This window comes from Apteryx mantelli, chromosome 7 (genome assembly GCF_036417845.1).
Source record: "Apteryx mantelli isolate bAptMan1 chromosome 7, bAptMan1.hap1, whole genome shotgun sequence".
NCBI classification, from domain to species: domain Eukaryota; kingdom Metazoa; phylum Chordata; class Aves; order Apterygiformes; family Apterygidae; genus Apteryx; species Apteryx mantelli.
In genome coordinates this window covers 9,014-36,343 of record NC_089984.1, presented here as the reverse complement: position 1 = coordinate 36,343, position 27,330 = coordinate 9,014, and the positions used below count along the sequence as shown (strand labels likewise).

The window sequence follows — 27,330 nt, the reverse complement described above, 5'->3', positions numbered from 1 at the left end:
AATTGGACTGTGATTTTTTCTCTACTATTTACAAAGTCAAAGTTTATTTTCCTTAAGCTGGTTTAAAATCAAATGTATTGCAGATGAATAAAATTTAACATGCATCTGTGATGGAAATGGAATATCAATCACCAAAAGCTTTGTATTGTGTCAATAGCCTGTCTGTTCGCTATAAGTTCATGTTGGCTATAGGAAATATGACATTTACCACACATAAATTTTATTACTTTCTCACCACTCATCTCTTGGAATAAAACTGTTTTTCTTCTTTCCTATAAATCAGCTCTAATTTGAGTTTAAAAAGAACTCAGTCCTAACAAGCTGAGATTTCAAAAGAGCACACTCCACCATTTTTCTTGCAAAAAATAATATGCAGTTCCTAAAGAACAGCCTCTTATATAACCTCCCTTCTCCGTCACTATGTTGTTACCATCAGGCACAGCTTGAGACGGCACTTTCCTCCTAAGCACCTCTTGCCTGGCAGTTATAACTTTCTGAAGATTATTCTTGGGGCTGAAATTCCTCATGCCTCTTAAACCAACATTCAGTATTTTAGGACACTTGTGTGGGAGAACAGTCCAAACCATTTTATGCTTATCAGCACCTGCATGGTGCTATTTCTTGATTATCCCTGATGCCCTGGCAAAACTCCTGAGCAGGTACACTATTTTTCATCCTCTTTTCGAAGTCACGTATGGTAAAACGGCATGGTGTGAATCCAGGGGGATGCTGTGCTCTCTTGAAAGAGCCGCTGCATTAGTGGGGAGTGCACAGAGCTGTGTATGAGACACCTATCTCACCTGAGTCTTATTTATTATGCCTTCCACAATAGTGCCTGGAGTGAGCAAACAAGTTAAAGCTCTATAACGCTCAGTCTGTGCAAATGTGAATAAAGACTCATTTCATAGCTCTAAAAAGAAAAAAAAAAAACCTAAAATCCAGCTACTCAAAGATCCTACACCTCTATCTATAACATACTACTAAAAAGTAAGTTCTTTGAGATCTTTCAGTGACAAGCTACCATTACCACATGGTGTTACTGCCTTCATCTACCTCTATATGAATCTCTCTACCTCTCTGTCTATATATGATCCAAGTGATATAGCAATGTACTTTGTTCAGTCATCGACTTCTTGTGGAAAAAAAAATCTTATCCCAGACAGTAACCATCCCTGTAGTCTATCTATTACAAATTATTCCATCCAGCGATGATGTCTCATAATGAATAGAGTCAAAGTTAATTTCAGAGCATCCAGCTGAATGGCTGCGTGAGATTTCTCTGATCAGCCTCAGAGAGGATTTCAGTGGAACTTCATGTCCTTTTTTTTTGGTAGACTTTAGAACTGTTTTGCTTTTAAAAAAATTAATGTGTGCTTCTCGCCAGCTGTAAAATATGCCCATATAAATGTGTTATCTGTCTATTAGTTTCCTAAGTGAAAAATGTATTGAAATCTCTGATTTAAAGGGACGAAGATATCCCCCATTGTTTTTGACAGGTTGAATATTGCTGAACAGTATCTTTCCTTCCTCTACTAGCAGAACAGCTATTATGAAACCAGAGCACATTCTCGTCCATGGATGTGCTGCTCTGTATTTTAGCATCGGTGAGATGTTTCATCTGCAAATGGTAAGCCTGCTACACATTTCTAACATCAAATAGCTTCTGCAATGGGGTGGCTTAGTAGCTGGAAGCTGTCTCCCTCACCCATCCCATTTCTTTCCCCAAGAGGTCGTTCATGGTTGTAGGTATTGCACAGTATTTACAAGTGCTCTTTGGAATGCACACATAATTTTAACCGGAGGCAGTTTTTCTAGTGGCGTAGCTACTTCGAGGTAGGTCATCTCACCGCAAAATCTTGTTAGAAAAAATGAACTGACATATCCTCCCAATGATCAAGATGGCTCTGGAGTACCACCACTCCATAAAAGCCTTTAAATAACTATTGCACGAGTTACCAAATTTAATAATAGACACTTAATGGTCAAAGTGATCCAATGAGAAAGGTTAATGGAAAATTTGGCCCTGATTGCCTGTTCTGGGGAAATTTACAGCATTGCCAAACCTGTATAAAGCAGCATGCAAGCAGGGTGCTGCTGGGTTTTATACCCACTTCATACCCCACGCGTCCCCTATTACATAAAAGGGAAAGCAGGGTAATGGAGAAGCAGGCTGCTCCTTCCCATATAGCTGTGAAGTCCTCATTCAGTAACACTGCTCATTGTTCAACAAGTGCAAGGTTTGTTTAGGAAGACAGAAAAGAAACCAAAGCTTCAGTTTTTTACTTCACCTACCAGCACCTTGGCAGATGGCTTAAAAGAGCCATTTGCCGATTGTGTAGGAAATAGGCTGTAACAACTCTAACAATTCCAAGTCACAAGGATTCAAGGTTTTCTTTCAAAGCTTTCAGAGTCATCTAAAACTCCTGCACCTGTGAGCTAGTTCGCTGCCATCTCAGTGTGCACTGTTCGCTCAAAGAGGTTTCAAGCCGCTGCGGGGTTTTCGTTAGCAATCTCATGATCGGGACTGTCCTAGTCATTGTTAAAGTTAGTACCAGCTTCCTTTTCTAAAGCCCCTGTTTAATTAGGATCCTCATGACAATAAGCGCAGTTCTGTCATTTGGTTCCAAGCTTGCTTGGTGTTTTTTCCATAGTGGATAGTAATGAGGAAAAATCTGTGACAGAATGCTTTTTGGTTAAGCCAAAACAGAGGCTAACATCCCATAAAAGCTAGACCCAAGCTAATAGAGACACAGCTCTGGTTCTAAATCATTTAACTGAGGGCAGGCCAGCATGTGTAACAAAAGACACACCTGAAGTGACATGTATTTTAAAACTGCATGAAAAATTTCAACTATTATTTAATTGCAATTTATTATTTTTATTCCAGATATCCTCCAACCAGACCTGACCCTTTCACTGTCACTAACATCACGTAGGATGAGAAGTCTCTAGAGACAAGAACAAATGTTCTCATTAGCACAGGGAAAGGAGGAAATAGATGTTTAGTTAGGAGAGAACAACAGTTAAATGATATAAACCAGAAGGAACTATCCTTGTCTTCCAGTCTGAAGAGCGCGTTCAGAGATATTCACCATCTCTTTTAGGGACCTTCACAAACCAACTGGAGTCTGTCATTATCTCAGGCAATGGCTCACGTTACTTGACGCTGATTGCAATGCTGTTCCTGAACAAAAACCATACCTGCCTATCTCCCTGCCTCTAAGCGACTGTCAGGCGACAGAGTCCAGTTCCTTCACGTCACAGGCAACCACATCAACTTAAAAATCATCAAAATCCAGCTTATGTTTCATGCCTTTGTTTTGCTTCCAGAAGGACATTCCCAGAGTTTACCCCATCAACATTTGGCAACCTTCTCCTAATTTCCATACCAGATTTGCTCACAACGAATGTGTGGCTATGTGTTTCTCTAAATTGCCCTCTAGCTTGAAGAGCTAGACAGCTAAACAGCTCTTTGCTGTTTACCATTTCTCCTCCCAATGAGGTTAATATTCTCAGCCAGTCAATGTGTTGTTAGGGTATCTGAGCTCATAGAATAAAGCCCAGCTACCTGAACAGGGTGTTGAGGAAATAAATGTAGCTGTTTAAATTATGATTTAAAGTTGATTTAAAACAATCCTCCTTTGAACGCAATGACAAAATTGCCATCATCTTCAGTGGGACCAGACTTTCACATCACAATATATCCTCAGGAGTACTTAAACAAAGAAGAGCACACTGCCAAACAATCTTCTGCTCAAAATATCTTTTCCATTCCTCTGCTTACATGTAAAAATCTATCAAAAGGGTCTTCTGCAGTATGTCCAGCAGTCATAATTTCTGGCCATTTTGAACTAGAGCTGGGAAGAAGATCCCAGAGTCCTAGCAACAAGGACCTGCCTTAAACATCTGTGAGGACTACAGATCTGTGGCACAAAGCGAGCATTGATCTGGCATTTGTTTTAGAACACCATTGAAATGTTGACAGCAACACAGACAAAATGAAGGTTGATGGTATGTTTCTGGTACCTCCTTCCCCGGTTTTCCAGCCCAGTCTGGTAATACCATGTCCATCTTTCCAGAGAAGTGGGCCTCAGGAACTCCGTCCCGAGCACAGCTGGGGGACTGGGGCTGGGACAGGCCTGGTGGCTGGTCTAAGTTATTAAGTATGCTGCAGCATTGAGTGCAGCTGCCACTAAGGGAGAGTGTATTAGTGCAGTGATTTGAAATGAAATTTTGTGCACCATTTTTACAGCACTATAGAAATTCTAAAGGCTTAGGGAAAGTGTTTTGTGTGTGTGTGTGTGTGTGTGTGTGTGTGTGTGTCAAACCCAACAGTGTTCATAAAAGGCAATGAAAAAGATTCAGTAAATCATTTCCTTTTTCTGTAGTCATTGTCTTACAAGAAATAAATTATAATATTAGAGTTTTGATGGGGTCACAGTGGCAGCTGACACTGGATGGAACAGAGAGCTTTTCAATAAGATAAGAAAATAACTACACAAAAGATGGAGGTTTCTGACCTTTCAAATTGCAGCCCGAGACAAAATGATTCTTTAATGCATAACCTCCTCACTGCTGCTGCACTGATCATGAGCTTTCTGCTCATAGGTTCTGTTAACGGTGAGCATTCAGGACACGTCAGATTCTGTCACCCTCCCAGAGTGGAGATGCAGAAGGACACCTCTGCTCAACTTGGCTCCAAGGCTACGCAAGGAATGAGACCTCTCAGCAAATCCAGCATGCCATCCTGAAAACACTTTCTCAATGGCTAACTGTTTTAGCCATTTTCCACTTTTTTTGCTGAATAAAGAATTCACATAGCCTATGACCAAGTCACCATTTCACCTTCTTTTTGATATGTGAAATGGAGTATTTTCCACACAGGGCGTGGTTTCTGGCCTCAAATCATTTTAGTGGTTTGTCTATGTACTCCTTTCAATTCTCCATCATTCCTCTTAAAATGCAGAGCCCAGAGCTGTACCCATTTATTGTCTTTACTCATGCTAGATAGAAGACAATATCACCTCTTTATATTCATGCAGCTCCACCTTTTAGAAATATATCATCCTCCACTTGCACTGTTTAGACATTACTTAATCAAGGTACTATGCAGAAATTTATCTTCTCATACACTTGGCTCATAAATAACTCTCTCTTATCCATTCATCATTTTTGTTGCTACCATATGAATTCACTGTAATGCATCTCCCCAACAGGAAGTGAGGCTCTGCGATTGCACATAGTAGCCAAGTGGTCTTACCCAGCTGCATCTGTAGGTATCAGCATTTCTGAAAGATAAGCAACTACTGTAGGTCACATATATTTTGGAAGAACATCATGCTATTTTTAATCACATGCTTCAGTGAAGATTTATTTCTACATCATAAGTATAGAAACTAAAAGATGTGACTATAAGAACATTCATTGCTCCAATTAACTTCAATTTTGGATATAGAATGTTACTGCTCTTAGAAGCTGCTTACTGAGCAGTAATGAAGAACACAAATGAAAAATTGCTTTACGGTACAAAGCATACTTAGGTTATCAAAACTATAAACTGTTCGGGACAGCACCATCTTTTTCTTATGCGTTTATATAACGTGATAGAGAATTAATCTGTCATTCATCTAAGCACCTAGCCTCTGCCAACATACAAATAATCAATAACAATTAGCAAATAATTCCTTTTCCAGTGTATGATTTCGTTACTCTTTGTCACTTCTGCCTAGGTACTTGAAACGGATCAAGAGGGAGATGGACGAAGCAAAGAATATTCCATGATGCAGAAGATTAGACCATTTCCAAATAAAGAACAATTTATATGGTTCTGCAGAAAATGGAGTCATTATGCCAAGACTCAGACGTGATGTCTCGGGAAACTCCAAGTCTTCAGAGGAGAACAGTAAGCCTCAGAGCTCTGGTACCCATGTGGGAATATCACCATGATGATCCAGAAGTGGCCACTCAGAGCAGTGTGTTTTTTTCAGGGGACCAACACCTATATAATACCCCTTTTTTGAAATACATTAATGGCATTTTCATAGTGCACACAACACACTAATGCAGTAAAAGTACGCACATTTTCTGCCTCTGGGTGATAAGCACTCATGCACAAAAGGCAAATAAGGTCTTGTTAAACTCAGGCCAAAATTTAAATCCATTGGGGTGATTTCTGAATCCTACTACCTTTCTCCTTTCAGGAGTAGCTGTCCTTTTTGTTACAACCTTCTTGTGCTTAGCCCAATGTCTTAAACATTTTCATTTACCTCTATGTACTAAGCTGCTCATGTCCTTGCACAGAGTTCTTCCAGAAACGTTATCTTCTCAACAATGAACTCACCCTTTGGCTGCTTCCACTAGTCAGAGGTGACTGGAAGCATATTAGGATGAAACAGCAGTGTCTGAGATGTAAGACAGCCAAAGTACAGTGTTTGTCATTAATTCAGTACTTAAATTTGAGCTAATGTCACTTCTATAAATAGGCTGCTGCCAAACAAAAGATAGGAAGTAATGAAGAACAGCAAACTTTTCTTCAAAGAAAACTGCCTTCCTTTTCCCTACCTAATCACTTGTCTCTTGTGAGGCTAAATTTTAGATGCTTCACCTAAATATCCCACTAACAAAAGTGCCCAAATTATCTGGCAAACCAGCAGAGAAGGTTACGTGCCTTTGAAGGCCTCCAAAGACATTTTAGCCCCTTAATGTAAAGCCAATGGTAGGAAGGTTTGATCCCCACCTTAGACATTGGCTGCTCACTTAGTTAATTGTCCCCCATGGACTCGGGGCCAAGAAACTTGCCAAAGCCACAGAAAAGGTCAGTGGTCTAACACAGAATGAAATCTTCATCTCCTAACCTCCTATCTGGAGCCTTAAAATCATTCTCCCTGCACTACTTCCAACAAAATTTCACTGCCCTGGGCCTGACGAGGCCTGTAAAGAAAGTAATGAATAATCAACACATTTATCCTTTTCATCTTTTTGTTGCTAACTAATAGTGAAGAATCTTAATCAGTTCTCCCTAATCTTCTCTGGTACAGGAGCGGCAACCTTAAGCACAAGATATTTTTTTGCTACTGCCCAAAGTGGTTTCCCCTCTTGTCTTTGAAAGCGAGTGTCCCCACACAGCTGCTAGGAGCCCACTACACTCCTTTGAGTCTTTACGATTTGGGAAGGCGCCCAGTCACCACGACACACATTGTTTGCTATGAGCACTTGACAATCTCACCCTGCAGGTTTTCCATGAGATTCACTACTTCTCCATTTTAGTTACTGCAGCCTGATATTTTTCAAAACTGTAGAAACAGTGATTTATCCATGGGCATTGCTCATGAGCGAGAAGTCTAGCTGCTTTTGATGGGATATTCCTGGCCACAAACATGCCATTCTTCTGCTTACCTCCAGCAGCAGGCTATGTTACCTGACAGGCAATTTAGCTATGCACCATCTTGCTTGTAGCAGTTGTGCTGTATGTTGTATAGCGTCCCTTCATTACCAAGGGCAACCACAAGAGCATATGACAAAAATGGGACATTACAGGTTACAACACTGTGGGATGCCTCTCCCCAACATAATTCAATTCTCTGTAAGCTTCTCTTTTGTGTCATCATTCTGATAAGAGGAGAACCTTGAACTCCTATTTAAAAGGACATAGGTATTTTTCTAATAGCCATTGTAAATTAGACTAGACTAGTGAAACTTGAAAAAATCCATCCTCACACCCTATTGCCTACATTGGTCCCAGACTTTGATAGAAACACGAAGATGCTCAAACATAGCTTTTCTATAGCTGGCAGTTGCTCTTGAAAGGTCAATTAGAGTCCCGAGGTAAGGGTGCCACCAAGAGAATACTGCGAATGACTGCTTTAAATTTGCTTTTCTTTTTTAACTGGTTGACAAAGTGCGCTTCTTCCCCTTTCAGTTCTTGCACAATGGATACCGACCAGAACCTTCTCTGCTTCCCATCATGAACTGTAGTGTGTGCCTTCACAATAAGTTTCCGTGGAAAGAAGTGACACCTCTCAATTCCTTCACTCGCCAAACCAAATTTAGGCCTATATTTAGAGAGTGCTATCAACAGGTACCTAATAAGGTGGAAAGGCTTCCTCCAGCTAGCTCAGAATTCTTGAATTACATTCACAGCTTTTTGTATAAAAATTATTTCCAGGCTGTCAACATCCATAAACATGAATGAGGTCAGTTAGACTAGGACATTGTAAATAATACTGAAATCCCTTATTGGTGATGGCAGTGTCTCATTGATTCACAGATCTCTTTATACTTCTTCACCTTGGGTGTCACATTTGTGCTAAATTAGAGCAGCTCAAGGGCACTTGAAGATATCAATTGGAAATATGTTCTTGCAGGAGGTGGGAGAAGTGCAAGGGATACAGAATCTGTTAAGGTGCAAAGCATATTAGCATTGTTCATTGCTGGACATGTCTGGTAGCAAAATATCACCTCTGGGCTGCAATGTCACCATTAGGAAATTGCATCTGATCTTTAATACAAATATCATGCCCATGCCATTTTGAAACATGGCAGAAGAATAACAAATCCATTCAAGGACATTACAGGACACAGCAATATGGAACAAGCTGAAACATTAGCAAATGAGGTAACAGAAACTTCAGTCTGCAATGACATTTTTCTTAATATGTATCTAAAAATGTATGCTTGGGAGAAAGATTGAAAAATTTTGCAGCATTCCCATTTGGCAAATAGGTAGAGGCAGATGAACCAGCTACTAGCTTCTAGTGCTGTTCCTTGCCCTTGAATAAGGGATGCAAGATACAACACAGAAATTGCCTATATGGTTTCCATCCATACATTTTCCAGTGTTGTGACTGTGCTCAGGAACAACAGAGAAAAAACACAGATGACAGACTATCCTTTTGCAATCAGCAGGTAATGGGCATAAGTAATACACACACTTTAAAAGCTTGTCTTAGATATGCCTGGGATAACAGGGAGATATGTTTAGCGAGGCTGAACTTCTCGTGTCTCAGTTCGGCAAGTGTTCTGTCTAGATTCTTAGCCAAATCACCATTTCTGGAAATCCTATGGGGACAGAATTTGTTGTGATAAGCGGTTTCTGAATATCTGGATCTAGATTAGGCTTATTATAACTATTATTATTATTATTATTGTTTCCTAGAAAAGAAATAGGCAGATGAAAATGCATAAACACTGAAAGTCAAGAACCTTGTGTAAGAAAGAAGGCAGTCTTTAATTCAATATAATTTTTTCATGTACAGCTAATTGCATGCACACTTGCGGACATAAACAATCAATATTTAGGAATGACATTGTCAGGAAAATCAGACTACTGGAAGCTTTTGTCATGTAAACCCAAAGGTAACTGAAGTAAATCAGCTAAATTTGTGAAATCTATGCACATAAGTGTTTGTAGGAAAAAAGAGTATCTTTCATTAGGCCCACAAGTATAATGTACTGTTTAAACACACACACACAAACACATACATATTATACATATATTACCTGTATGTAATACATCTATACTACATATACTAAGCCTCAGTCATAGGTATAAGCCTCTGGTTTTACTGACTAGTTCTACCTTCAGGCTTCCCACCTCCCTGCGACTAGGGACAGAGTCCAGGAAAGCGAAGCATTTTGCGCTGAAGAGGAAGATTGAGTTAGGCACCACTTAAGCAAACTGAGTACATACAAGTCCATTGGACCAGACAGGATACCTTCAAGGGTGCCAAGGATGCCCACCAATAACATTGTGAGGCCACCTTCTGTCATCTTCATGGTGGGTTGGAGGAAGTTTCTGATTATTAGGAAAAGGCAAAAATCAAGTCTGTCTTCAAGAAGGGCCAGAAGGAAGTTCTGGGGAATTACAGGCTTGTCAGCTTATCCTCAGTCCCTGGGAAGGTTGGGGAACAAATCTTCCTAGCAGCCTTTCCAAAGCATGTGAACAACAGAAAGGGGATTGGGAACAGTCAGCAGGATATACCAGAACCAAATTTTGTCTGACCAGACTGATTGCCTTCTGTGATGAGATGATGGCTCTGTGGATAAGGGGACAGCAGCTGACTATGTATACCTGGAATTTAGCAAAGTCTTCAACACGGTTTCCCGTAGCATCCTTATAGCCAAAGTGGTGAGATATGGGATGAATAGTCATACAATCAGGTTGGTGGAGATTCCTTGGACAGTGGGCCCAGAGTGTGGTGATCAGTGGTATAAAGTCGAGCAGGCGGCTGGTTACTAGCGACGCCACTGAGGAGTTGATGCTGGACTCAATTCTGTTTCATGTTGTAAGGGTCCAGCGGGGGCGATGCCTGGCCCCCTGGCAGGGACAGATACACAAGGCACACTAAGGTCGATGCTGAGCGTTGATTACCCCTGCGTCTGAGCGGGGCTTCCCCAGCGATTCCCCAATCGAGGCAATAAAGGAGCAGGAGAGTCCCTGGCACCGCTGAGCGTCGGTCCATGGCGAGGAACGCCGGGGTGGGGGGGGCACTATACGTGGTTTTTGTGTACTATACACATGTGCAGTGGGCACGTTGAGCCATCGCTAATCTCGAGTCAAAGCCCAGGTGCACACCACACTGGCATAGGCCCAGCTACACGGCTGTGGGTCAACATGCCCTGTTGATGCTCCTTTTTCCACGGAACAGTCTGGCTAGCTTCCATTGCCTATCTCCTCGACATTCTTCTGCACTTTCCCATAAACCTAGGTAATGTTCTAGAGGCATGATGACCTTTTAACAAATTTGTTCTCAAGACGAAATGATCCTGGAAACCTTTCCTAGGGGATTTTGGTGATCCTCAAATTGCAGAAGTGAAAGGAAGTGGTCTTATTCAGCACTCCAGGCCTCAGAGGGAACTTGGTTCATTCATTGCAGGCCCATATGCACCCAGGCTCTGGAGAACATTTCTGTCTCAGCTGTATTTGTTGGTGCGTGTGGCGGATGAATGGCACGGACTCAGGAGGGTTTGCGTCCTGAGACATTTATTGTTTATTTCTGAGCATATTTAAAAAGTTAGCTGCTTCAGTGGTTTTACAGATACACTTTGCTAGGCCAATCATCGTGCAGATTATGTCACAGGTAGCCAATCATTGCATTGATCACGCACGCAGCGGTCATGCCTTGTAGCTTGCTACTTGTTTAGAAAAGCTGTCTTGCCCTTAACCTTGGTTCCCACTGGCTTCTGCAAGTTTATCTGTACTTTCTCAGGATGTATCATTCCCAGCTGCACCGGTGTCCTTGGGTATGTTTGTCTGAGGCTCCTGTTGCTTGCTACTTGCAACTTTCCACCAGTTTAACCCTGTCATGACCCTCCACAGGTGTGTGCACCAAGTGCTATGGAAATAAATAGATGAGGTGCAGCCTGTGGTCCCCAATTCCACTCACTGTTGCTATTCCAAATTACTCCATTAATCTCCAGGAATGCTGAGGGAAATAAGTAGAAAGATGTGTCACGAGTAATGTATCATCAGTGAGCTCGAGTTGCTGGTAAATAACTATTCCTTACCTGTCAAGTGTTTATCAGTAGGTACCGTCACAGTGCAGGTGCTCTCCAGCAGTAGTAACCGTACACGTTACAGCTTACAGTGCCAGCATAGCCCCACACTTGTAAACCTCAGGAATGCTTCAGGACAACCAAGGTAGAGATTTGAAGAAATTAAGCTTCTGAAAGGGTCTGATCTGGATAAGGTAAGAACGACAACAACAAATCCTAACACCCGCCTGACCCCCAGGAGGGGTGGGGAGATCTCATCCCTGAAAGCAGTTGACGTAGGAAAGAGCACAGGCAGGGTCATTTCTTGGTATTCTTGGCCAGAATACGAATGCACCATTAGGCCAAAAACTTAGATCTGAGCTTAGAGAAAAGCTTGTTAGGACGTGAAGTAGGCAAGCACTATCCATAAAGACCTAGCTCTCTCCTAGTGATAGCAGCCACCAAAAACAACTCTTCGCTGAAAGGCGCAGGTGGGAGCAGGCTGCCATAGGTTTTTAAGTGTTGATCCACCAGTGAGCTCAGCACAGTAAGGGAAAAGAAAGGAAAACTTCCTAAGGAATCTTATGCTGGTAGGTGAGAATACCCTCTGCAGATTCAGGATTCAAATGGTTGAAGGGACACCTGCATCAGTTCACTTCAGGAAAAAAAGGAAGAGCGACGAGCACAGGCAGGACGCTCTCAGGAAAAGACTGGCAGCAGGAAGGCGAGCCACTCCTGCACACGGCCACATTGCTCTGTCCCGGGTAAGGCTCTCTACTATTGATCGCGCTGCTTTAATAGGGCCTCACGCTGTTGAGCAGGTGGCTCTGGTTTCTAGAGCCTTAAACATTTGGCCCATGAGCTGAGGAAGGCCAAGGCTGGGGTAATGACCGACCTGCGTGCACTTGAGCAGCTCCAGGAACCGCGTGCGAGTCCTGGGACGTGCAGGAACAGGCACGTCACAGCCACACTTTTGCTTGACCTTCAGGGGGACTTTTTTATGAGGTAGGCTCACAGGTAAAGCATACATAAAACTTACCTGGTAATCAAACACGTATCTACCCTTCATTAGCCATGAATGATGATGGAGTCCATCTGCTACCACGTTCGAGTCTTTGGTCAGAAAACATGGCAGCATTATATGAAGTAGTCGAACAAAAATTTCTACTGATCCATTGCTTCCCACCATGGAGAGGCTGTCACTGCTCAGATACAGAGTCACTAGTGCCACCGAGCACGCAGCGGGTGGGAGACACAGGTATGCTGTTCTCCCCGCTCCAAGTTCCAGGCTACGGAGGGCAAGGCGGGTTTCCGCAAGGGATCGGCACCGCTGCGTGCCGAGACTGCTGGAGTGGCTTTCCTGCTCCAGGACATATGCATCTGCTATCCTCAGCCCGGATGGCAGAGGGAGCATTTGAAAGGGCTTCCTCTCAGCGATCCTGTTGAGGGTGTCATATAGGGAAGTTTGGGCTGCTTGAGAAATAACAAGTTCATCGGCTGATGCCCAGTCGACCGTGCTGTCCAAAGCCAAATCTGCATTAACCAGGCGAAGCCAGCCTTACGCTGCACGTTTAACTCACTGCAGGAGCAATGGGACATGCCGTGGTACCTGCTGCACGGAGGCCAGCCTGCATTACAGAGCGGGACACACGATGGTCCTGTGAACTCCTCACGGAAGACTAGGCCTAAGGTCTGGCGAAAGAGGCAGTTTGGTCAACTAAAATTGATTGTCTCGTTTCAGAAATACCTGCCTGCCAGCTGAACTGCTCCAGACAACTACACTGTTTTGCCCACATTCCTCAGCCATTTTCTAACACTGGAATAGCTTCCTGATTAACGCTGGTGCTGATGCTCCGATTAGCGAGGAAGGATGGAGTGCACGAATAAAGAATGAGTTCCTTTCCTTGGCCTTTCCAGGTTTGGAGTTCTGCCGTCCGGAGGTCAACACAGAGAGGTATTTTATTCCTCCACCTCTCACCCCTCTTGAAGAATACGCAATCCCTTTTTCCCTAGAACAGAGCGGCACCAAGTGTTCCCATTTTTTTCTTTTTTGGGGGGTTTGTTTATGATGACGGAAATGTCAGCAGGACAGCATACCTTCTTCAGCTCCTAACAAATCACAGAGCGCTCAACAGCCTGTGCAGGCCAAGCGTAACCGACAGCCTACAACAACATGCACCAGGACAGGGGTGGGAAAAACGTGTTTGCCTGCGCACGGCAGGGGCAGCAATACCAACCTGAGTACTGCTGAAGCTAAAAAATTATTCAGTTTGCAGTGCTTGTGCATTCAATGCACATGTAGGCAAGCACTTTAAGGAGAAACTGAGCCTTAAAAATTTGGGGACAAGGACAGAGAGAGGCAGACAGAGCCAGAGAGGCAGACAGAGAGAACAGGGGCAGCATTGCATGACATGAAAACTTACGCCTAGATTTCACACACAGGATCAAATCTCAAATGGAGGATGGGACCTTACCGAGTGACTATTTCCTGCTGCTGACAGGTACCTTGGGATTTTCATTCCCTGGGAAATGTTTGTTCTATTCACGTTTGTCTTTGGGGGGGGGGGGGAGAAGGGGGAGGAATGGGAAAAGAAGACGTAATATTTCACTTCTCTTGCAGCTCTTCCCTCCCTGTAAGACCCAACATTGTCTTCAGAACCGCTGCTTATGAAAGCAAAATGCTCAGTGGGGACCACAGCTGCATCTCAAAACACATCAGGAAAGAGAATAAGTAGGTGGTCAGTCCTGTCACAGGATCTTCTTCCTATGACCAGTAACTAGAAAAGACGGGACCTAGCAAATGACAAAAATGAAAAGGAACATGGTGGATAAAAACAAACACATGTAGGGGCTAATCTCCTGCCAATGAGATGAGGTGGAAAAGAAAACGTTCTGAATACAGTAGGACTTTGGTTTTGTTATGAATTATTTGCTTCCAGCATTGGAACTGGCAAATTCAGGAGAGGCACCTTGAGCCAGCTTTCTGCAGCAGGAGAGAAGAGATGAATTCTCTACTCACTGACTTCTCAAAATAGGATTTACATGAGCTGTGACAAAGATACTTATAAGTATTTTACTATTAAAACAATTTATTTTGTAAGAAATTAAGACTATCAGAGAAGTGAGAAGTTTCTATGAATGGCTTTTATAGTGGATGGGGTAAAAACGAGGGGTTCAAAAGCACTGTGAAAAATAGAAATTTATCTTCATATTTACTATGACAAGAAATTTGGTAGGAAAGAACGAAGACATAAAGATGAGGATTTCTATGATCCTCAGGGAGAATTAAGAAAGGGAAGAAAAACGTGATTTCAGCTTTGCATTTGAAACAACTTAAAGCATATTTTTTTCAGACTCTTCATGAGGAGAAACATAATTACACTGGCTCCAGCTGAGTAGCAATAACACTGGAAAAAAAATCAAAAAGGCAAACCAAGGAGGTGAAGAAATTGTGTCAATGACAGTGATGGAGTTTCTTTGATTTGCTCAGAAAAACAAAAAAAAAACAGGCTTGAACCTGTCCCACTTGTTTTCCCATAGATTTTAAGTGCAATCACCTGAAATGTGCATGGTAAGTAAAAGCACCTGTCAATTCATGCTACATCCTCATTACAGGCAAGCTTAAGGCATTCTGAATTTTTCAGCTGTTGCATGTTCATTTAATCAGCGAAACAAAAACTAAATAAAAATATTATCAATAAAACCTTCATATTATATTCCACGCTGCTTGTGACTGCAGAATTAATGTTAGCCACTTTCAGTATAAAATTAGGCCTGGTGTACCTTCGACCTGGTGTACCTTTGTAGCCGCTTTCAGTACAAAATTAGACCTGCTGTACCTTTGTAGAGTGCTGAGCACACAATTCTCTCATTCGCACTGCTATAACATAATATAAATATCAAACAATGATTGAAAAGAGACAAAGGACAGAGTCAAAAAATGTGCAGCTAGTAATAAATTGTGTGCATTTTGAAGATGAGGAAAAAAACAATGACAAACATTTCCGGGAACATGAAACACTTTGGCAGCTGTAATGCATTAGCATAACCAAGTGGTTGACTTCAAATACAGGTTTTTCTCTGGTTTGAAAATGTTGTTGAATTCATGTCTGATAATACAGTTAGCAGGCTTCCTAATCAATTGAAATACCCTCTGATGCACCACCCTTTGTCTCCCCTTTGAAGCGTAACTATACATCTTTCACAGAGCTTCTAAGTAAGTTTTTAATTTGTGTAAAATGGGTAAGACAGACCTATAATATATTACACCGCTTCTTTTAGGATGCTGTTAGAAGCAAGTTATTCAATGCTTATCAAAAGGTGATTTAATTAAATTATAATGAGCAGATATAGACACTTGATACTCACCTTAACAGGTTTTATTGACCTGGGAAGTAGAAAGTAATGTTCATCTAATAGGAAGTTGGTGTGTGTATGGTTACACATGTTCCAGGCATTTTCAGTTAGTATCTAGCAATCTTCCTATTTTAGCCTCACTTGCAAAACAGCAAGTTTGTTCTTTTAAAAAGAATATTCTGAAAGGGAAAAATTCTTCTAAACGGTTGCAACAAACGAGGGTATTTTTATTTGTGTATTCAGTCTGCCTGGCTAAGGTTATCTCAGATCTCAGTAACAGACTTTATAGGAAAAAGATCACTGCGTGTGTAAGTCTACTCAAGCAAACACCAGACAACGTTCCTCGTGTATGAAAATAATATACCTTTAATTTATTTACAAGGCTGACAAACTGGATGAAGCGGCTGTACCTCAGACGCACTGCAAGAGCTTTCCTTATGAACTATGTTGCTATTCGTATGTCTGTATTTTCTTTCTATCAGTTATAAAATATACAACCAAAAAAGAATCAGGAAAGGACTGTGGAGTGAGATAAAAGGAATGTACACAGTTATTAGAAGTTAAGAGGAAAAAACAATGAGGATCTTTCTATACCCGGTTTTGAAAATGTCATTTTAAAAGGTGAAGATCATTTTTTCACTACTTAGTAATATGAAGGGGCTGATTTTTTTTGACCTGTCAAGAGAGGGTGATTCAAAATATTGCAAAATGTTAACATCTACAGTAAAAGCCGGTATGTCTCAAATTTGCATGCTAGCTAGTAACATCTGTCAATTGTACAGAAGTTTAATACATATTGAGTTCTTTAGGGAGCTTTAACATCACTTAGCCGTAAAACACATTTGACATTAAGATAAGCAAACGTAAACTATAGAGAAAACCTGCACTTCACATTTGTTACCTTCTGGTCAGCGATTTGCAACACCAAATTAAGAGGCTGTTACCGTTTTCTATCATCATTTTATATCTCCCATAAAAGTGCATGTAAAAAAGTTCACAGAGGTGCTAGGTAGCATACAATTATAAAAAAAGTCTGTGTTTCTGATACATTCAAGTTGCTAAATTTATGCACTAAAATGAAAGATAAGATGCAGACGTGGTATCAGTTCTTTATCTTTGGTAACATCTTTTCATTTGATTATAGCCATATTTGCTCTGATATCCATTTTGTGCATGGTCTGCTATTATTTAAGCCAACAGGAAGCATTTAAATGGATTTAAACAGTATCAGCGTATTATTTAGTACATTCATGACTTTCTTCGTACATTCTTTGAGAATGTTGCTAGAATATGGGGAAAATGAGCAAATGCTACTATCTATTATAATCTACTCCTGCTTTAACATAACACACTTCTGCTAATTCTTGTCATTAGAAAAAAATGTTTTGCTTTTTGGTTTTTTTAAAAGGAGGGATCAATATGATTCTAAGAACAATAAATTCTAAAAATCCGAGGTGAAAATATCAACTATTTTGTACTTTCTTACAAATGCTAAAATAGAAAATTACACTGGAGCTGACTTAAAATTTGATACCATGAGCCATCTAAGTAAACAACAAAAAAAGGACCACAGAGAACATCAACAATTGCTCCAAGGCTTTCCAGAGACGGTGTTAAGCAATCACTGTCTTTACTGACCTAAAAGTGAAGGCCTGACTCTCTCTCACCATATACATCAGTATAAAAAGAAGAGGAAAACTAATTTTTAAGCAGCACTCTCCAGTGAATAAATCATACAGCAAAGTCACACTGGCTTCCTGGTGGTCTTGGTTATGCGCAAACATATTAAGGATGCAAACTTGATCACGTGAACCTAAGTTATGCTGTTATGCCTCCACATACCTATTAATTGCACTAAATCAATTTGGATAAAGGAAGGAGTTCACATATCCCTAGACCTGAAAAATCCAGAGAGTGCTGCATTTATGCAGAGAATGAGTTACATTACCATAGCTCATAAGTGGGGACCCTGCAACACTTCATTTCATCACAAAAACAATCTTTGCGTGTACTTCTTACATAAATTAAATATTAATACTGGAAACCTTTGGAATAGTAATTTTGATAGAGAGCAAGGTCTAAATTTTTTTTAAGTTCTTGTTTCAAGTCTTTTGGGTTTTTTTGTTGTCTCTGCTATTTTACAAATAGAGTGACCAGCAGGCAATGGCACTACCTTCCACGGCTATAGGCTTGGGGGTGCTCTGCTAGCTTTGCCCAGACAAGCCATCCTTAATTGTGCCAGCAGTGACGCTGAACACAACAAAATAAAAATCACGGGGGCAGGATTAAGCTTGTGGTGTCAGTGCAGAAAAACATTTACATTGTGTCTATTCTCAAGTCTCAGTTCATAACTATAATAGTTCATTTCTTATTTATAGAAATAAAACATGGGTAACAGTTAAAAACGGAAAGTATACCATTCTGACCCATTTTTGACACAGTATTATTATTTTCAGTATCTCAGTATCATCAAGAACAAAAATAGCGTATAGCTGCAATTACTGTAGAAGCAAAGACTGCTATTCCAATGAACATGGCACTTTCAAAAACCGTGAAACTTGTAAATTTAAATGAAGGTTAAACTTCAAACTTTCAATTAACTAACATGCCTATTTTATAAGGGTATAATGAAAAACTGCCCCTGAAGAGCACAATGATGTAGTTAAAAAAAAAAAATCTTTGTTATTAGAAAGTGATAAAAAAGGAAGATGCAGAAATGGGGAGTGGACTAATACAGTTTTAATACATGTATTTGCACCAGTGAAAGTCATGTTCTTAATTAGTCATGAATAGCTCTATCACTGATGACTTATGATCTTTACCCATGTACAAACGTAGTAAGCCACTTCCCACTGCTGCAGTGCTCATGTATATGCGACACACACACACATTAACAAGCAACAATCTTAGTGCCTAACTGTCCTAGCTGCTGAGCGCCCTCAGCTCCCGACAGCCCCCTCAGGGAGGTCTAAAACAAAGTGTAATCCTGACAAATAATTTAGTGGTCAAAGTCTTAGGAATTTCAAGAGCCAGTCACTTTCTTGCTTTCTTTGCCGCCTTCAGTATATCACCCTTTTTCCTGTTAGGACGCCGGCATCTTTCATCAATGCTCGGTATACATTCGTAATGCCACACTTCTTCCTTTTTCTCCACGGGGTAAACTGCTTCCACGTAATGATGGATCAGTCTCAGTCTGATGGGATCGAGCTGTTTTTTGTTACAAGCACCTGAGTGGTTATATTGCAGTCTGAGATTCTCTGGAGTAAAGAGTTCTGGAAAGAGTCTTACCAGAAGCCGGGCAGTGAAGTTTCCAACTGAAAGGCTCTGCTGTGCTATCTCTCTTACCTCCTTATCAGACAGCAAATACAGAGAAGGCACAGGGAAGTCTGGATTAGGAGCTTCTTCCTGCTCTTTATCCTCAATAAAATGAGAGGATTCTACCTGTTCAGTCTCATAAAAACTGGATGATTGCACATTCTGTTGACTATTTTCCATCTCCCTTTTGGCCCAAAATCTATGGAAAAAATCATTGACTTGAGGCAAACACTCCACATGCCACACAGCTGTGTTCTTCACAGAAGGATAACAAACTTCCACATAGTTACGGATAAGCTGCAGATGAAGAGAATCAAGTTTCCTTCTGTTGAGGAAGCCGCACGCACTGCAGTTTCTGTTGAATTCATCATCGTTGAAGAGCTCTGGGAAGAGCTGCACTAGCAACCGGCAGGCTAAGTCTCCACCTGATGTGCTTTGATCCATCATTTGTTTGAGCTCTGCAGAAGTCAGCCGGTACTCAGGAGGAGGCTTGAACTCTGCGACAAACTCTGCTGGACTGACTTGCTTCTTAATTCGGCTGACCTCCAGAGACAACAGGTCAACTTCGCTGAGAAGCTGGGTCACATTGGAATTGAGGGTGTTAAGCGTGTAAAACATTTTCGGTATCAAAGAATATAGATTTGGATCGGAATCTGTGGTGGCAGCTGTCACAGCAATGGTTGCAGCAGAGTCTCTTGTGCGCTGATTGTTCAAAGTTTGAAGATGCGAGGGACTGCCGGGACTGCTTTTTTCAAACAAATCGTAAGAAGCAAACTGCTCTGTTCCTGGTGGGTTCTTCTTCTCTGTAATTTTGTGTGAGATGCCATAGAGAGGTTTTTTATAAGATGGAGTGCTTATGTCACTGAAGGGTTCTTCTTCACAGAGCCGTGCTGTATTAGGATTCTTGTTCTCATTTGGCTGCTCTGTATTTACCTGAGTGGGTGAGCCAGTGTCTCTGTTCTTCAGGTTTGAATGGGGGCCCTTTGAATGAATAAATACTGTATTAGCAAAACTGCCTTAAAAATATTAGCTATAAATGCGTGCCTCTTAAGCAGGTATCATTACATAAATATGCACTGCCAAATTTTCTCCAGAGGACTTAATTGTGTTACATATATCAAATTAATAAATGCATTAGAAAAAAAATCAATTAAAAATACAGTAAAGTATTATTTTGGGTTTTTTTTGTTTTGTTTCATTTCATTGTTTTTTGTGTTGGTTCATGGCTTTCCCCATAGTATAGAAATGCAATTGTAATCCTAAACACTTTTACCCCACAGAGCTCCAAATACTCTCCCAAATTAAGTGTCATTATCCTCCACCTTGCATATGAGGATCTTGGGCTGCAGAGAACTTGGGTGGCAACAAGTCAGCAACAGAGCCAAGAACAGAATCCAGATTTTCTGACTCCTAGTCCTGTGACCTTGCCACTGCCTCCACCAACTGCATTTAATGTTTCAACATTCTCTTTAGGTTAGCTTTTGAAAACACTGCCAAGGCTATCAGACACCAAAATTATGCTTATTCTCTTCTTTCTGATGTGAAAGGTTTATATAGCTATTTTTATCTTTACAACGTTGTACAACTCCTGAACAGGTTTCTGAGAATGAGTAAAATTAAAACATTATTCAATTCAAACAATAAAAACCTAAAAACGTAGTATCTTGATACTGTCTTTTTAAAAAGGGGAGTCTAAGATTTCTTTAATTCTGAAAGGCAAGGAAGTGGAGATTCACTGGATTTCTCATCTTCTAAATGGCTTCTATAAAAAACAGCACTAAGTTCTTAAGAAACTCATGTTCTCAATCATTTTCTAACTCTTCCTCATTGTTTGAAATCTGAAGCAAGCATTTTATCAACTTACAGTAAATATTTACAGTTTGGGATTTTTCTTTCTTTCTTTCTTTTTTTTTTTTTTTTTTTGCAAACACATGGATATTGCAAATAATTCTTAGGAAGTTAAGTAGATACAACAAAATCAAAATCCAGCATACAGAATTCAAACATGAGAGGTGAAACACTAGAATAGGATAACTGAAAAGATTATGGACTCTCCTTCACTGGTTAGACAAATGTCTGGATTGTCACAGCTGGGATGTTGCACCAGTTCAGAAGTTGTAATACCTTCCATTCTTATCTGTTGAAATCTTCTGCATCCCTGCATTTTTATCTTTCAGTCAATATGTACATTCATACCTGCCTCACTGACATCAAAATCCGTTCATAGATGGCAAAGTTACAGCCCTATTTCTCCCACTGAATAGCCAAGGACTGTGTGACATGAGAGGGGCTATAATCAGTCAAACTTAGTTAATCCAAACCACTACCTGTTCCTATGTTCTATGAAAAGCAACAAAAAAACTTCCAAATGAGTAAATGAACCTATAAATGTGTTTCATAAATATGACAGCTCCCACATCATTTAAAGAAATAGCCAGACAAGTCATGTGTGCAGATTGGGTCAAGATTAGCTATACTTGCCTCTAACTCTTTACTAATGTAAAACTAGTTAAGTGACTTGCATTTTGCCTGTAACAGCACTAAATTTAGCCTACAAGATGCGAACAGAAAAATCAGAGCTGTGTATAGAGAAGTCACCTCTTGTGCAAAGCGTCTTTTCTTCACACTGGGTAAGACATCTTGCTGGCTCCCTGAACCAGCACAACCAAGCGAGGTCTGTTTCCGTTTGTTGGATTCCTGTAGGCAAGCAACTGCGCCATCCAGTGAGTGTTCCTCAGAAGATCTGGATGTTACCGAGAAGTCTAGAGCTTCATCTTCATTTTCTGTTTCTACTTTCACATATCTTTTCTAGGAATTTCTACTGGAAAAAGAGAAGGTTTAGAATGATAAAGCACTCTCTCCAGAAAACCATGATACCCTTAAAACAATATTTTTTGTGCTTTGTTTCTTTTTATGAAAATGTATTTTGAACAACATAACTCTTTTTTATCACTTATATAATAAGTGCATGTTAAGGCCACCCCAAAGTCAATTTTTTATTATGCAAGGAACCATACAAACATCTAGTAAATGCCATTTTCTTCCCCGAAGAAGAGCTGAAAGTATAAATAAATAAAGTTACGGTAGGAAGAAGGGTTTTTTGGAGTGGGAGGAAGGAAATAGAGGAGAAAATACCGTGAACAAAAAAAAATAGTAGGATGTTTTAGATAGCTTTTCAAAAATCATTAATACAATTTTCCTTGATGCAGCTGCATTCTTCATCAGGTTATGAAAGTTTTCATTCAATATATATTTTTGCCTGATTATAAATTACACACAGTGTAACATTTTACCTTCATCATCATCAGTGATTTCAGCTGAGTTCATCTTCTATCTCACTAAAGAACAAAACAAAAACAAAGTGGTATCAGCACCTTCTGCAATCAGGACGTATATTTTTATAACTATTTTTAATCTACAGCCACTGGTCATTAACAGCCCACCGGTGATTTCCAGTCTGAACTTTTGTGCTAGCCAGCTATTTTAATGACTTTCTTGGCCATCTATAGACCTATCAAGCATGTAAACTATACTGCGAACAATGTAAGATAGCCAGGAACTTGTTTAAAACTGTACGTCTTTTTCTGATAAGGAGAAAAAATAAAAGTCATTTAACCTTCTCTAGAATAATAAACTACCTTGGCAAGATATAGATGGAAGTTATCTGCATTAAATTCTCCACCCTGTACTAAGTGCCTACTTCTTATTACAGTCAAATGCTTTTATATTATCATTGTGGGTCATAATCTAAAGTCATCACAGAAGCAGAACTCACTGTAAAGTGCAATATACATGCTGGAATAAATTTTCAGTTAAAAACCCTGTCTTTTGATATGGATTGCATTAATTCAAAACAGAGGAATCTGTAGATTTGCATTAACACTCATTTTTTCTTACTGGCAGCCAATAGCCTCTAAACAACATAAACATGCTTTTTGTAAGGAAAAAAACAAATATTTGTTTTATTATAGCATGATTTTAGCCTTACCTCTCCTATAAAAGACCGAGTTGTATTTCTGTTTCCCTGAAAACTGATTTTGCAAATTACTTGAGATAAACATCTGTGGACATGTCCATAAAAAGATATTTTAAATCTGTTGGGGATCTACAAAGCAAACACCCCGATCAGATCTCACTGGCCATCATGAGTACACAGCTGCAAACTGACGCTTACAATTGGTAAACTGTCACATGCTGATTATGTTCATCTACAGCCAGCATTATGTTTACTTGGCCCCAGAATATTTTACATTTTCCACAGTTACATTCCTTTTTCAAATAGCTTTCGTTCAACTCTTCGTGCCTATCCTTTAGCCAAGGTCTGAAATTTGTCAATGTTACTAAAAAAGACGGGCCTGGTTCTGTCCGGAGCTAGAAAATAAGGCAACTAATCTATCAAAATTGTACTTACAGTGTCCGCGTGGAAATTGTGATGAAATAAAAGAGAGAGAGAATCTGTACTGGAAAAAACAAAAAATTTAGTCTTAGTCTTCCTTTCTAATACTGTCGTATAGAAATTTATTTAAAATAATCTCAAAATATTGTTAAAAAACCCTGCAAACACTTGAATACTGAGTAGCTGTGACTTCTTCTTTCACATTCAGGGTAAGATTTTGTACTACAACACCACGACAGGAAGCACATACATCCAGACAAAACAAAACATGGATGGAGTTATAAAAGCTGCTCATACTGGACCATCTGAGGAGCCAAAATAGCCTCTGACACGCTCATCTTCAGTATAGCCCCGATACATAGCCTTGTAAACAGCATCCTTAAGAGAACTGCCTTCACCATTTTGCCACCGGAAAATCTCCTTCAGGTGGACGTAGAGCCACTATAAACCCCTTAGATATCTACTCCTTTTATCCCACATAATTCCTCCTTCAGGATTTGCATTTATGAATTGATCTACATATAAATTATGGCAGCTTAACAGTTCTAAAAATGACTTCACTTAAACTTGTGCAAACTCTGTAAAGACATACCAATGTGAAACCTAACTGGCCCACACCAACCTGTAAACCACCCGATAAGTACTGGCGAAGGTCAATACCCAGTGTTACTAACTCAATACTATTTATGAACTTCGGTTAAGCCATTACAGTTCTTTACGAAAAATCCCAAGAAGATAGTGTATTTCCTACTGCGTCATCAGAAAGCTATGTTAAACTTTAAGAAAAGTATGTAACACTAAATGTCATATTTTGCCCTGATATCCCATATACACTGATAGTCAGTTTTTGGATCTTAGACTTTACTACACCGTATCAGGCTTAGCTCTAAGGGATGTGGCACAAAATGCGGACGTGCACAAGACACACAACCCTTTCGCGCCTGAGGTGCAAGTAAGCAAATCAGCTGATCCTACTACAGAATATTTTCAAATGGAAATCAGAATGTTTAGGTTTTCAAGCCAATTCCTGTACTGCAGAATTGGAGCAAACCACTAGAAGTTGGTAAACTAGTAATCACAGAGCCAGAAGGGAAGAAAATAAGGGGGAGCAGGGGACAACACAAAATATCTAAGTGGGGATATACAACAGAATTTTTTTTTTTTCCCTCCTTTTCACTACTCAGCACTACTACTGCTACTCAGATTGGAAGAATGCTTTAGGAGAATTCCTCTAAGGCAAGACAAGCAAGCTGGAAGGAAAAGATAAAGGAAGCTCTGAATAATCATTCCTTAATAAAAACTGGAGAAAAGTGAAAACTGAAGCTCAGCACATATCTTGGTTAACAGCTAACTTTCTAAAAGATGCAACATCAGGAAAACCAAAGCTATCCCAGAGTCAGGTCAAATAAGATGCAATTAAAACATTTTGTTTCACACCTTTGAAACAAAGAGTTATTATTTTGGAATTATGTTTTTGATTTGAAAACTGCCAGCATGCAATTAAAAGCAAATGGTCCAATGAGCATCAGAACTAATGAAGCTTCGAAATACCGGATTTTATATTTGGTGCCGAATAAAAACACAATACAAAGACGAGAGGTCTTGCTGATGATACATAATAAAAAGAATCTTGTGATCAAGGCAGTTCTCTGCCCCCGCAATCATTCTTTAAGAAAGTCCAACTGATCATTTTCAAGTTACAACTATTCATATACATATATACCTACTTATATATGACTATTATATATAAGTATACATATATTTATATACTTGTAAAAGTACAAAAGTGCATACATACCACATATAGAATACAATTCCATTTTCACAACAGAAGCGTATTATAATTACAAATTAAAATGAATCATTATCTTAACTAATATACTGTAATATAATAAAAAATACTGTTACCAGTTTTATAGAAGGGTTTGTTATTCAGTAATTTAAACGCTTGCACAAGATGGTATTGTTCAGTTCATTAACACATGGATAAGTGTGTAGCTGCTGTTTCTTGAATGCAGATTATCTACGAAAAACTTCAATATTAATATGTTCATGTAGGCTGGAAGAAATGTCTCTAATTCTTCATTATCAACTGTAAGAACCTGCTATTAAAAATACATGCTTTTAGACATTATGCATTATGAGATGTTTATTCCTTTTATACCTTCATGGTGGTACATTGCTTCCTATATAAAACTCACAGGCCTCAGTGAAAAGTATTCTACTTGATTTTTTTGTGTGTCTGATGAGGTGAACTGTTCCCTACATTTTGGCCAAAAGATAAGATACGTGTGTTTGCTAGTAACATTAAATATTCCTTAGAGTACGGGGAAAAAAGTTCAATCTCCTCACTTTCAGCACGCAGTGAAAGACACACAGCAATTTCTTTGAAGTAAAGGTAACCTCGTAAAGCTAAGTAAATGATGAGAACACCAAAAAAGCTGCTATTCTAAGGAGATAATATTGGCTAAATTCCACAAGCTCTGTGTATTGAACTGCTGTTATTTTACTTCATACTTAAGAATAACATGAAAAAGTCGCTCCTTCTCTTACACGTGCCCTCCCGTAACACAACGTTAGCAGAACAAAATGACAATATTATTACACTAGATAATTAAAGCATAGTCCGCCCTCAGCCAACCATAATTATTGTCTGTTTATTAATCTTTAGCAGAGGACGACGACTAATTAATCTAGCAGATAGGACACTCACTGGACAGTAGAGTGTCCGCGGTTCTGCTCCTCGTCTACCGGTCTCCGCCGTACGTCACGTGAAACGCGCCAGGCCAAGCACCGAGTGCCTGATCCTTCCGCCTCCCCAGCCGTAACTGACTCCCTCCAGCCTTCTGAATTCCCACGTCTTTGCATCACAGCAGCCAGGTTCTGAGGGGGAGCCCAAGGGCAGCCGTGGGCAGGCGGGAGCAGTGCCGGCGGGCGGGGGCACCTCCAGCCGGGAAACTTTGTCCTGCGCGATGTTTTAGAAGAAGGACCCCCCCACACATAAAGGCACTGAAATAATGAGCGCAAATGCCCGTTCTCAAGAGGATCCCACCAGCCCTTTCAGGCCCGGAAGGAGAGCGGACCATAGGCACACCCCTGTTTTCAGCCTGTCCAGGAGCTGCCCGTTGCTCGGGGAACACGATGTTTTCCAGGGTGTCTGGCTCTGCTGCTGGACGGCAGAAGGGAACCTGGAGAACCAAGAAGTCTGGGTTGTCCGTTGGGAGCCAACTAACTTAGATCTTTTCCTTCCTAGCTTCAGTGCTGGATTCGGCAACTTCAGAATTACACTTATCCTTACGATATATGAGATTCCCCCCATTTGTAAAAAAACACTGCAACTCAAATTCAATTCAACAGAACTACTACATATATACTACTCCAAAACGGAGCCTTAAAATGCATTTATTAGAGCCAATGTTTGCTTTCTGCTCAGTTCAATGGGATAGTGACTTGACTTTAATTATTGTAGAAGATCTCCTCAAAAAAAACCCAAAACAATGCAAATAATTTTTCCGGACTTCCTGGTATTGTTATTAACATCCTTATTTTCTATTTAAGTATCCTTTTATTGTTGAAAACCTCATCACCATACTCATTACGATCATACTCACAATCTTTAGAATAAGCAAATAACTAGAAAGGGTCACTGTCAGTGTACTGCACTTCTGCCTGAAACATCTTCACCGACTAATGCTACAAAGTAACACCTAAACCTATTATAACACACAGAAATAATAATAATAAAAAAATCTGTATTATTTGTTTTGTACACCTCACCGCTTTGTATATAT

The 27,330-nt window shown here is 40.1% G+C and overlaps 1 protein-coding gene across 1 annotated transcript; it reads right to left on the bottom strand.

Annotated features, from left to right (window-relative positions):
* Positions 1-19,230: 19,230 nt before the first annotated feature.
* LOC136992404 (BEN domain-containing protein 3-like) lies at positions 19,231-22,470 on the bottom strand (the record flags this gene model as incomplete). The annotated part of the gene is made up of 4 exons (XM_067299479.1): positions 22,430-22,470; positions 22,084-22,095; positions 21,742-21,946; positions 19,231-20,124 (listed from the first exon to the last, which is right to left on the bottom strand). Coding segments are annotated over exons 1-4 (1,152 nt in total), but the record flags the coding sequence as incomplete, so codon positions are not given.
* Between the last annotated feature and the right edge of the window lie 4,860 nt (positions 22,471-27,330).